Raw genomic sequence first — 12,727 nt, 5'->3', positions numbered from 1 at the left:
TAGAGCTGCGTGTGGTTCATTACACATGATAGTGCAATGTAATGATTCCGTTTCTTTACTAATCATAAACTCAAATCTTGGGATATAATCTTCACTGAACTGGCAGCAGAACATGCTTTTACCAGCATGGCAATCTAACGTACTGTTTCCTAATGTAAGCATTTTTTTTATCCTAAACGAATATATGTTAGTCACTTAGCAGTCAACAAATTAAAAAAAAACTCAACTAGAGTCGGTGAACACTTAGAAGACAGTTCCCTATAGTCGCACTAGTTTCTTTCTACGGCCGTTTTGGTATAAATCGCTGCAAAATGTGTGTTGACATATGTATGTGTCAGAAACTATTTGTCTATGTACCATCGATTCACAGTTTGATTTTGTTCAAAAAATCATATAAATAGCTTCGCTTGAAACTTAAACTCCCTTGCAATTAGGATTACCAGGAAGCTGGTGTAATAGGGGTTCATAACGTGGCATTACTGTGTCTATCAATTTGACCAAACATACGCTTTTATTGGAATCCTGAGTTAGGGAGTAGACTACCTTAAACAGTGGTGGAGCGTGATTTTGCACCCCTATGTTTGTTTGGAGTTTGTTTACACTTCCCTTCAAATTCATGAGCTGGAGGGGGGTCATAATGGTGGAGAGCGATGGATTTGAAGGCTAATTTAGAAGATAATTGAATATAATAAGGCAGAGGATGCAGAAGGTTTATAGAAAAGTGTGTCATCAATCGCAGTTCCACTTACGCCTTTACTAAAATGCTGCATTCCGTTTCTGAACAAACGGTACCTTCAAAGACTTTGCAACGCAAGTTTCATCCCCATTAAAACTCCCCTAGATACTGTTAAACTTCCCCTCAAATTAGATCCTGGTGTAACAGCGAATCATAATGGATGTGGTATCCACTTTGCAGAAGTTTCGATGTTGCCTTATTGATAATACTTTAGCAAATATACCAACAAACGGTATTTTTTGAATTCATTGTGGAACAATTATAAATCCCGCTCTAATCAGACTATCCCAAATCATGTCCTTAACTCTTTAATGAATGTTCGAATCCTCTGAGCAGAATCTCAAATAGAGAAACTTAAAAGTAGATGGAGTACCGTGTACCTTTTAATTCCGCTCCTAAATGCTTATATTTGACAGATACGCGTATTTCGACTACCACTTGCAGTCTTCTTCAGTGTCAGTTAATCGTATCCACTGAAGAAATCCTCGCATCTCTGTACCTTAAATACTAACACCAGATAAGTACCTACACAATCAATCTACCTAGGAAAAATTTCGACAGGAGTATACCTGCCATGCCTTAGTCAAAAATTGAAAAGGGGGATAATAATAACTATACAAATTCCTAACTATCTACCTATGTATTCAAGCTCGTTTATATTTCTTAGGTACAAACTTAAACAGCCTTGACTGTCCGTTTCCTTGATCCCTATTAAGAAGTAGTGATGCATGTTAATTCATCAGCTTGAGCATGATTTTCTGGGAGCATCAGAAGTACATCTTGATGAGGGCATGTTACTTCTAGGCACAAACAAAACAAACTCAATTTATCATAACGCACGCTTGAGATTTTTCACGCGTGAGTTGTCAATCACGCAACTCAGCAGTAAAAAAAATCATGGATGAGTTGGCTCACCTTTTTGTCTCATTGTCTCATATTTCCACAGTTTATTCATACACGGCAATAATTTCTTGTTAGTCTGGTAAAATTATAGTAATTCTTTCTAGCGTAAACAACAACCTTCGGGTTTCACGAGTTTTTGACGGATTTTGCGACTGAATCATTTTTTACGGTTTGAGTTGATTGAGCGATTTTGAATCAAAATCTCAAGCGTGAGATTTGCGAAGCAGATAATGAGTTTGCTCTCAGGGAAGAACGTATTGATTGAGGTTTGAGTGTGAGTCTATCAACACACTGGTTGAGTGCTGCTGTTTTTCATTAATCGTAAATATTTTACCCTCGGAACAAACGCTTCCTTGGTATTCTTGACGAATGTCCCCCTCTTGCTCAAGGCTTCAAACCCCAAGTAGATCCATTCTGTCATCAAGAACCAACTTCAACGTCTCTGAATCATTCATCTATCTGCCGGTTCCAAAAACTAGTGTTTTCCTATGTGCACATTTCATCTCCATATGACAAGCAAACGTCCATGTCTTACAAATCGTCTCTAATGGGACACACGCCAATAGTATCGCCATTGCAGCTTATCTCAGCCATTGATGCTCCAAACGTTACCTTCATTCCAGCTTTTGTCAGCATCTTCATTGATAGTAGATTCGCTCGTACTACCGGAACATACAATACGCTGTTCATTGTATACGTGAGTCCCAGGTTGTTGGTTACCTCTATGAACCAATGCATGCGTTCATTTTTTGACGTTTTAGCGGTGCCGTGTTATTTATGTTACCATACCAACGAATGAATTCGGCACCGCTCAAACGTCAAAATAGTGAACTCGTGCATCGGTCCATTCGTCCTCTATGGACAGATGCACGAGTTCACTAATTTGACGTTTGAGCGGTGCCGAATTTACTCGTTGCCATGGCTACATAAATAACACGGCACCGCTCAAACGTCTAATAGTGAACTCGTGCATTGGTCCATGTCATGCGGTTAAAGATTGATTGTCCTTCACCACAGAAAAAAAAACAACAGGTTGCTTCAATTTATCCAAGGAAACAATATATTCCTGCCAATTCACTAGGTGATAACTATCAACGGAGTCCTGCTTTAAGGTAACAGTTCTTCGGTTACTGCTATCCGTCGATTTGAAACTCATGAACGCAACTGCTTTTCTATTGACCGCCGCATTCGCTTCCGCTGGTAGTTTTCTTCTGCAATCCTTCGCTTTTTTCTTCGTTCTTCACAACCATGGCTTCTGCTGATTTCCAACAAACATGAATGATTCCTTCTCATAGAGCTCAGTTATTCGATCGGATTTCTCCATTTCTTTCGCTAGCACTATTTCTCTGACTACATTCAGGGTCGAATCGAACTTTTATCGAAGGGTCGTAGTTCTCCGGAAGGATAACAAAAAGCTGCAACTTGATATGGGCAAAACGGCTCATTTTAGTTAACGGATCCGATCCGAATCACTCATTTTAGTGAACTGGATCTTTTGAACGGTTCAGTGGCTCAGCGGCTTGCAAGGGAAGAGCGAATTGAACCGAGCGAACGGAAAAAGTACGGTTCATTCCCTGTTGCGCGACATGCGTCAAAGTACCTTTCGTGTTTTTCGCTCTCTCATTCTTCGTACATTCTCCCCCAGAAACTCACGATATTCTCGGCCGATTTCCCCTAACCGAACCAAAAAGGAAGAAGCAAAAATGTGCTTTGCCATTCAAGTGGGCACTTTTTCTTTCTATATTTCATCTGCTTGTATGCAAGTGGGCGGAGCAAATAAGTTGTATGGCTGTGTATGCTCTGAGAGTGCGGAACTGCAGCATACTGAGTTTGTTTGTGTGCCGTGGCGTGCAAAGCAAGGTACGTGTCAAGCATTCTGATAAAACCGATAAACGAAAGAGGAAGAGGGGAAAATAATTGGCTCGTTTTTTACGGGTCACATGTTGTCTGATCCGTTCTGATCAACGACTCTCGCCAAAAAAGAGCCATGGATCACTCGTTCCTTTGAATGATCCGGATCATTTGAACGGCTCCGGTTCTTTTTGCCCATCTCTAGCTGCAACACAAGATCAATGTCTTGAAGTTTCGCTCCTGCTGATTTGAGATTCTGGATCAGCTCGTCAACAAAATTTCAGATGATCATTGATCGATGCATCTTCTGCCATCTTGAGCTTTGCGAGTTGCTTGCGTATCAGCGTCTGCGAGAAAAACGACTTCGCTGTTTCCTTCTCTCGGATAAGATCCATCGAGTCGACGTGAATAAATAGAATTATCAACGGTTGGCGCATCCTTTTTGACCGCGTCCAGCAATTCGGCCGACTTATCGAATCTAGCACTGGTTAAATGCAGAATCTCATGTACCAAATCACTGCGCGAATGGTCCATAACCTCTTGAAGTAGTGATTGAAAAGTAGTTGTTGAACAAGAAACTTATTATATTTGAGTCTTTACAGGGCGGAGGTTGGATTTTGAAAATGCTGGAAAGCAATCGAAGTAGCTAAGTTCTTGAAGCCTAATTAAACTCATCTTAATACACTAGTTGGCTATCTATTGTAATATTTTTTAAATTTTACTTGAACAGTGTAGCCTTCTTTCAAAAATAAATATATAAATATGACATACGTTTTTAAATATTGAAAAAAAAAACTCAGGACATGACATCTTGTGACAAGTATGATAATTCAAACCACTTAAACAACTTTTAACTTTGTTGCAATTCAATTCCAAAATATACTGAACATGTACCCATGATATGAAACAACATTTTGACACCTAGAAACATAGTTCTGACAGTACCAAATCCAATCACACCGTCGACCGGATAATTAAACCGATCGTTACTTTTTATCTCCGCTTTGACTTTCCACAAGCACAATGTGTTCTTCGTTGGAAAAACAACAGCAACCGAACAACTGGTCACTGGTTTTAACAGGTCTCCGGACTTTTCGCGTAACAACCGGCCGCCGATCCAATTATGAAAACCTACACTGAGCAGCGGGGTGGTCCCCTCGGCAAAAAGATTGGTCGCAAAGGAACAAACAACGCAACAACGGTCACCGAACTGTACTATAGGGCGGTTCGGAATTTGAAAATGGTTCAAAATTCAAACTCGTAATTCATCCTTGTCATGCTTATGATAAAAATTGTGTTCCGTGAAATTTTCAGTTTTTCCGATGTTGATTCAAAGGTGGCCCAAAGACGAGTGCATAGGTTTATATGGAAACTGCTTTGGAGAATTTTCGGAATAAACACTTTAGTATGGTAGTGTAAATACAATCCAATTATCTCATAATGAGAACTCAACTTTAGACCTTAATAAAGGGATTTGCTGAAGATACACATTCTTTTCGAATTTGGATTAAATCCCGTTTACGTCGGATTGAATTTATTCCTTCAGCAACTACCTTTATCGAAGTTTCAAGAATGAGTATTTACTATGAGATGATAAGTTTAAACTTACATTACAGTACTAACGTGTTTGGAAAATATTTCAAAGATTCGACACGGTAGTTTTCATTTAAACCTTCATCGTCTTTGGGTCTTCAAATCACCACCGAAAAAATAGAAAATTTCACACTATTTTAATCGTAAGAACCATACTGAAGATATGGTAGAATGTATTCTCATACTTTTTCGAATTTTGAACCGCCCTACTGTACGATGCACATTTATGCCCGTGGCCGCCGGGAGAGAGTGAACTATTAAATGTGATAATTAGTGGCGGCGAGGCATCGCTGGATGTGGCGTTGCTTTGAGTACGCAATTCACAGAACGAGATACGGAACCACAGCTACAGGAATAAAAAAGAGGAGCTCGTTTTATCCACTGACCGCTGTTGATGAAAATGATAGCATCATTTTGCAGTTTTCCACGTTTAACAAGCCCTGGTTTAATATCGGATGTTGGAAAAGTAGTACTGTGGGCTCAGCGATGTAAGTTGATGACCCAAGTGAATACAGGGTCCGTTCGATTTTGGCAACAAGCTCGTGAATTTCGTGTTGCCAAAATCGAACCGTGCCAAAATCGAACGGTTTTTTTTTGTTCACATTTTTTTTTTAATTTATACTCCTATGTTGCAAACGATTCAATTTTTGACCAATTGGGGGATGCCCATAAACAACTTGACCAAAAAGGGGGGAGGGGAAGGGTAGAAGTTTTCAAAACATTTTTTAATACATTTTTTTATTTGTATGCACCGTCGACATCGACCAAAGACCCAAAAATAAATGGTCTGCGTAGTTAATGGACAGTCCCAAAGTAATTTAAAACAAAATAATACATACTTTTGATCTGAAAGAAAAAAACGGTGTTGCCAAAATCGAACGGTATGTTGCCAAAATCGAACCGTGCCAAAATAGAACGGTATGTTGCCAAAATCGAACCGTGCCAAAATCGAACCGTGCCAAAACTGAACCGTGCCAAAATCGAACGGACCCTGTATATAACGAAACTATATGTTGCATTTAAAAATCAAACATATCTAAAAAAATTACAGTCTTTTAATCTGAAAATGTGAAGAAAATATTTTCATGAAAATCAGGTTGATGTTTAATTAATTACGGGTATTACACATTTGAAAAACAATGATGGGTCATGTCCTCCTATTGTTCTGCAAATCTATAGTTATATCATGGAACGCTAGATGGCAGAATGTCATTTGATTATTAATTTTAATTTTCAGCTGTTGTTCAGTTTTGACGATAATATTTTATCCAATATTCCTAATTTTGTTTCGTTACATTATTTTATCTAGCTTTCTTTCAAAACAACTAACTCTTTAACATTTACACGGTACATTCCACATTCGTTCTGAAAACTGATCAAATAACATTTGACAGATTGTTTTCAAATTCCTCTGTCCGCCTTCCCATCCCATCCCCCAAAACACACATCCAACAAAACTTTCCATTTTAATTTAATTTCTCCGTTTTATTTATCTTTTGTTTACTTTCATGATTTCGTTTCACTACTCCTGCACTGGTGGCATTTGTTGGCCATCTTCAACAACAAAACTGCAACCGAATATCGTTCTGTTTGCCACTACTACGTCGACGGACGCTGGAAATTTCCGGTCAAACAAACAAATCAACAAACAAACATACAAACAGGACCGGAACCGATGCCATCGGAGCTGGCCGAAAAGGCGGAACTGCCCAGTTTCGTCATTTTCTGTATAGCCCTGGCTGGCCTCTGTCTGTTGGTCGTGAACGCCGGCCTGGTCGCGTGGTTCATCATCAAGAAACGCTCGAAAGGTAACTTTTGGAGGGAATTTATTAGTTTGTTAGCTCTCGCTGAAGGTATTGATTGAATTTCCTTTTTTGTATTGGAGGAGCAATGATCATTTTATTTATCACCACCTAATGTAGGTTACCTTTAAAAGGTGGGTGACAGTACAGCATTGGACAATACATCAGATCAACTTTGGAGGATTACATCAGAGTTATTTTTGGAACGTTTTAGTAGACATTTTTACAGCACTTCAGACATAACTTGAATTTTAACATATACTTAAATTTCGGCTAAGTCGAGTCTACTACACGATACTGAAGACGGCCTAACAATTGAGGTCGAAATACACGTATCTGTCCAAGGACTAAAATATTTTTTTCATTTAAAATCAAATTCATTTGAAATTCACAAAAAATATCTGAACTGCCGCTTAAATTTCATTCACATCAGTTCAAAAATAACTGAGATCTAGCCTGCCAAAGTTGACCATTTAGCATGGAAAATTGAAAAAGTTGCAAATATATTGTCCAGTACTGTATATGTCTTACATGTCGCTGTCATCTCGCCCTCGACTTTATGGTTTCCATATTTTGTAATTATTTGCGTGGATGAAAGTCGTATCGTAAATATGAGCCACTTCACGAGAAATGAATGACGTGCCGCACTAAGGCTTTTCCGATTATGGTGAAACCACGTTTTGACTGTTCATTAGGGGACACTTTCCGGAGAAATTAATTAAATTCAAAGCCCAACAGCGACGGATAACATTTTCCATCGTCAGTCTGGCATTTATAATTAACGCTAATCGAGTTCAAAGACGGACGCTGCGAGCAAATCATGCCGGACCTTTCTTATCGCCCATTTGTTCATAATCTCATCCAATGTCAACGAAACATTGAAACTCATATCATATTCTCTTCTTCATTCTCTGCCGTTTTCGGAAACTCGAAAAATTCAGATTCATCCAATCAGAACAGCAAATCCGCCACCATTGAAATGTACGCACCAAGCTCATACAATGACACCGTTACAGGCGAAACCCTGTCCAGCGTGTCGGAAAAGAGTGACTCCTACTCGAACGACGGCAGCCAGCCGGACTACATGGTAAGAATCCACCTCAGAGATAAAAGCTTCCCATGAAACGCCTAACTCTATCCACCCCTCTCGAAAACAGGATGAAACCCGCAAGAAAGCTGCGTCCACTTATCTAGTGGAAAACTCAGATATGCCACCGCCTCGCTATCAGAAGGACGGTACACTGCCACACTATCCGAACAACATCAACGCAGGTGAGTGTCTTGGCTAGGTGCTTTCGAACACCACACATATCCATCCCAATCATGCGCACTGTTGAACAATATTCTTTGTATTGCAGCTCACACGCGAACGCTGCCTCACCCGCGGCACAACAACGTCGTGTACGAGCAGCGAAGTCGCGACGACCAGCTGATAGGGAAGAACAACTACGTCACCGCACCGTCCCCGGGGCCGCCAATGGATGGGTCCTACTACAACATGAACAGCGACCGGTACCTGTCCTATCCGCCGATGGTGAGTGGGGTTAGTATGCTTCAATTTCTAAGATAAAAAAAATTACCGTTAAGATCTACGACTTGAGACTTGGTGTTGCAGATTGGAGCAGGATTGCCAACTCTTTATATTTGACCAAATTATTTAAAATACATGATTTCTAGTTGATGTACCTACACTACCCACCATAAGTATGAAATCGCGTATTGCAACACTCATACTGAATATTGCAGCACCTTGAAAAGTTTAGCATCACCTAAAATGAATATTATCTCGTGCTTATGAGGTGCTAGCAGTACCGGATTTGGGATTCGGGGGGCCCGGGTCAGATCTAATAATAAAGGGCCCCCTTTTATACAAAATTCAGCACGTTTTGGGAATCCACAAACTAACGTATTGAATTTGAGTTTTGAACGAGAAGGTCTGTCCAAACATATGAGGGGCCCAAATTCAAAGTAGTGTAAGTGTCATTTTCGGTTGTGAGCTATATACATTGCGAAATTCGTCTGTATTCAAGCTTTTCAATAGTGTTTTGTAGTGATTTTTTCGTCCAAAGTGAAAAATATAATAATTCTTAGAAGATTAGCTGTTTTTATTGGCTAAATAATTTGTGTAGAGTAAAAAATTGCTAAAAATCTTCAAAGCCGTTTTTCTTTTCCTATTGACTCTATTTAGTACAAGTTTCCAGTTTGTCTCAGTTGCCGCATTCTCTGGAAAAAAATATTTACAGTATTGGCAAGAATACAGTATACAAGGCCGATTGACCTGAAAATGGAACTGCATGTTTGAAAAAGCTTCATTTGTAAATGAATCACCAAATTCTATGCAAAGTATCTAAGTTCTTAAAATCCACCCATGTCGACAAAAATGTCCAAATGTTGATATTTTGAAAACAAACAATTTAGGATAAGTTTAATCTTCTACAAAGTTTTGCTATTAATTTAAGTGAACCAATTTGCTGAAGCATGCCCCCTTCATCGGGGGGCCCGGGGCATTTGCCCCCTCGGCACCCCCCCAAATCCGGGCCTGGGTGCTAGATCAACATATTTTTGAGGTAATCTTTAACAATACGTCTTTGAGCCCCTGCGATTTTTTATTTTAGTTGAAGAAACTTTTATCACTAGATTTTAGGTGATGCCAAACTTAAAAGTGCTGCAATACTCTGTATTGCACCGATTCCATATTTATGGTGGGTAGTGTATATCAGAAATGTCGAAACTGTTTAAGATTTTTCCTTGGATTTTTTTTTTCATGAATTTCCTGCTGAAAATTACTGACAGAATGCGTGATGGAATTTTTGATGGAATGTCTGCCTTAAATCAATTAGAACTTTTATTGCATTGTCGAAATAATTTATGCAAATCTAACATGAATTCATGATAGCAATTTTAGTGGAATATTCAATAGCCAATAGGGATAATCAATTGAAAACATTAAAAAAAATCCTACTGATAAAATTCTAGTAAGAAACTAGAGAGTTAGAGAGATCAAGTAGAATTTCTGAACGTATTTTCTAAATTTTCATATAGGTGTGACATAACGGAAATGCAACAAGAACTCCTTTTTCAAGTCAAACCAGTAATTTCTCAAGAATTTTTGAACATTAATTCTTCCAAGGTATGAATCAGGAAGTTCTTTCCAGATTCCATCCAGAGATTAAATTCGCCTAAAATTTTCCAGGAATCTCTCCAAAATCTGCCAAAAATTACTCGGCTAGAAACTCAATAATTTTGCCTGAAATATATCCAGAAATTTCACCGGTAATGATAAGTAAAATTTTGCCATCATTCAGTTATTTAACTGTCAAAACAAACTATTGATGAAAATTTCGACTTTAAATTATATTTTTCATAGAAAAATCGATTTTTGTAAGAAAAAAGCCGAAGTTTTTCAATATATGGGCCTATTGTTCAAGTTAGACATGGACAAAAAGAACCGGAGCCGTTCAAATGATCCGGATCATTCAAAAGAACGAGTGATCCCTGGCTCTTTTTTGGCGGTTTTATCAGAATGCTTGACACGTACCTTGCTTTGCACGCCACGGCACACAAGCAAACTCAGTTTGCTGCAGTTCCGCACTCTCAGAGCATACACAGCCATACAACTTATTTGCTCCGCCCACTTGCATACAAGCAGATGAAATATAGAAAGGAAAAGTGACCACTTGAATGGCAAAGCATATTTTTGCTTCTTACTTTTTGATTCGGTTAGGGGAAATCGGCAGAGAATATCGTGAGTTTCTGGGGGAGAATGTACGAAGAATGAGAGAGCGAAAAACACGAAAGGTACTTTGACGCATGTCGCGCAACAGGGAATGAACCGCACTTTTTCCGTTTGCTCGGTCCAATTCGCTCTTCCCTTGCGAGCCACTGAACCGTTCAAAAGATCCAGTTCACTAAAATGAGCGATTCGGATCGGATCCGTTCACTAAAATGAGCCGTTTTGCCCATCTCTAGTTCAAGTGGCGTGAGGTGAAAGATTATTATTATTTATTATTATTTACCTTTATTATAGAGACTTTCAGCCCAAGGCTGGTTCGTCTCTATGGGTGAAAGATCTCGATCTCGTATAGCAAAATGATAATACTCGGCTCGAATGAAGTGACTCACCATGTAAATCAAATTCATTCATTCGAGTCGAGTTTTGGTACCTCGTTATACTGCCCATACAAGCATAACTGTCTCAAATGGATTTTCGAACCAACACCTTTTTACGTCGCAACATTCATGTTTCAATGTGTACTTTACTATTCATATAAAAATAAACACACTTTGTTTGTAAATGTTGTGGAAAAATATGAAGATGGTGCAGTCCCATATTGAAAAATAAAGGCATAACAGTCTTATATGAATATTCAATCCAAATAGTGTACTACAAAACGTGAATTGTGTTCAAGTTTATATATTTTGCTAATCAATAGAGGAAAAATGAGTAATCTGTGTGGTTGTGTACAGAGGACTGACACGGCTGTCATCCTACATAAATTTCGACTCTTCCTCACATCTCGTTTTGGTACCCAGTTTCTGGTCGGTTTGCCCTAACTTGCTCGACTGGTTTTCGAGTATATGACTCATGTGCTGCCAGTGCTAGTTTCTGACAATTAAATATATCGCGTTGAATCGTCGCATTTGATGTCACTATTCCTTTTTCCAACATTTTGTTGAATGTTTTATGCATCAGTGAGGTATCATTGATGCCTCCTATCCAAATAATCATATGTTTTGTCAGTCCCAAAAGAATCAAAACAAAGACACTGGACGCCATGTTGAATCAATGTTAGGTAGCTAATTATTGGCTCATTTCACTTCCCTGGTTGTGTAAAATGATTATGGCATGTACAAATGTACCAGAAAATTATAAACATTTGTATGAGAAGACATACTTCAAACTTTGAGCGCTATTTTCTCAATGCCAACTTTTTCCATATGGGACAGTTATGTTTTTTGGGGCAGTATACGAGATCAACATTTCAGACCCGTAGAATATGCCCAAAAATAAAACTTAACGATCTTTTTGAAAAAGATTATAAATCATAAATTATACAACCTCAGAACACTTGAACAAAAGTTCAGAAGTTTAACTAATTTTCTTCTGAAATTTTTTTAAGGGTCTGAATAATTTTTGAAGCTCCAATCGTTTTTTCAAGAACCGCACATACTTTCAATCAAGTTTTAAAAAACATATCCCAGAAATGATAAATGTTCCTTCAACAACTACGAGAGCTTCAACATAATTTATTAATGCTTCTCCATACGATTCTAAAAGGTTTTAAAAAAAAACCTCCTAAGGCTCAAACTGCATTCAAACTCACCTTAAAAATTCACCTTCTATAGCTTCTCCAAATACTCCAAAGTGTTCTCCCAGAAGCTATGCAAGCTTTTTTCCAGAGGCTGAGAAACTGAGAAGGCTGATAAAGTTTCCTTCAGAAGCACAGAAATTTTCATACTGAAGCTGAAGAAGGCAGAAGCTTGGAAAGCTTCTCTAGAAAGCTAAGAAAGCTTCTCCAAGATGTTGATAGAACTACTTTCAGAATCTGACAAGGCTTTTCATAGAAGCCCAGTTAGTAAGAGAAAAAATTTCCTAGTACCTAATAAAGCTTTTTCCAAAAGCTGTAAATACATTTATAAGGTTTAATCACCGCAATAACACAATAACGAGCGACGAGAGAAGTGAATAGAAGTTGAAAATTTGTTTTAACAATTTGTTAAAACAAATTTTCAACTTCTATTCATTTCTCTCGTCGCTCGCATGCGATTCTATCCATCTTGTCATTTCATTACTTTCGTTACTCCCTTTCACTCTGAGTATAGGTATTGTTATTCACCGAAA

At 38.5% G+C, this 12,727-nt stretch overlaps 1 protein-coding gene across 3 annotated transcripts in view; it reads left to right on the top strand.

The window, feature by feature from the left end:
• LOC5579127 (nephrin) overlaps positions 1–12,727 on the top strand; it is a 655,956-nt gene that overhangs the window by 639,172 nt on the left and 4,057 nt on the right. The window contains exons 19-22 of one of the 3 annotated variants that reach the window (XM_021849148.1): positions 6,748–6,891; positions 7,902–7,972; positions 8,043–8,157; positions 8,244–8,428. In XM_021849148.1, the coding sequence (XP_021704840.1) occupies positions 6,748–6,891; positions 7,902–7,972; positions 8,043–8,157; positions 8,244–8,428 (515 nt within the window). Of the gene's footprint in view, positions 1–6,747; positions 6,892–7,826; positions 7,973–8,042; positions 8,158–8,243; positions 8,429–12,727 lie in introns of all 3 variants that reach the window. The other 2 variants (XM_021849147.1, XM_021849146.1) reach the window with 2 other exon arrangements.

Source organism: Aedes aegypti, chromosome 3 (genome assembly GCF_002204515.2).
Source record: "Aedes aegypti strain LVP_AGWG chromosome 3, AaegL5.0 Primary Assembly, whole genome shotgun sequence".
NCBI lineage: Eukaryota > Metazoa > Arthropoda > Insecta > Diptera > Culicidae > Aedes > Aedes aegypti.
This window is presented reverse-complemented; position numbering and strand designations above follow the sequence as displayed.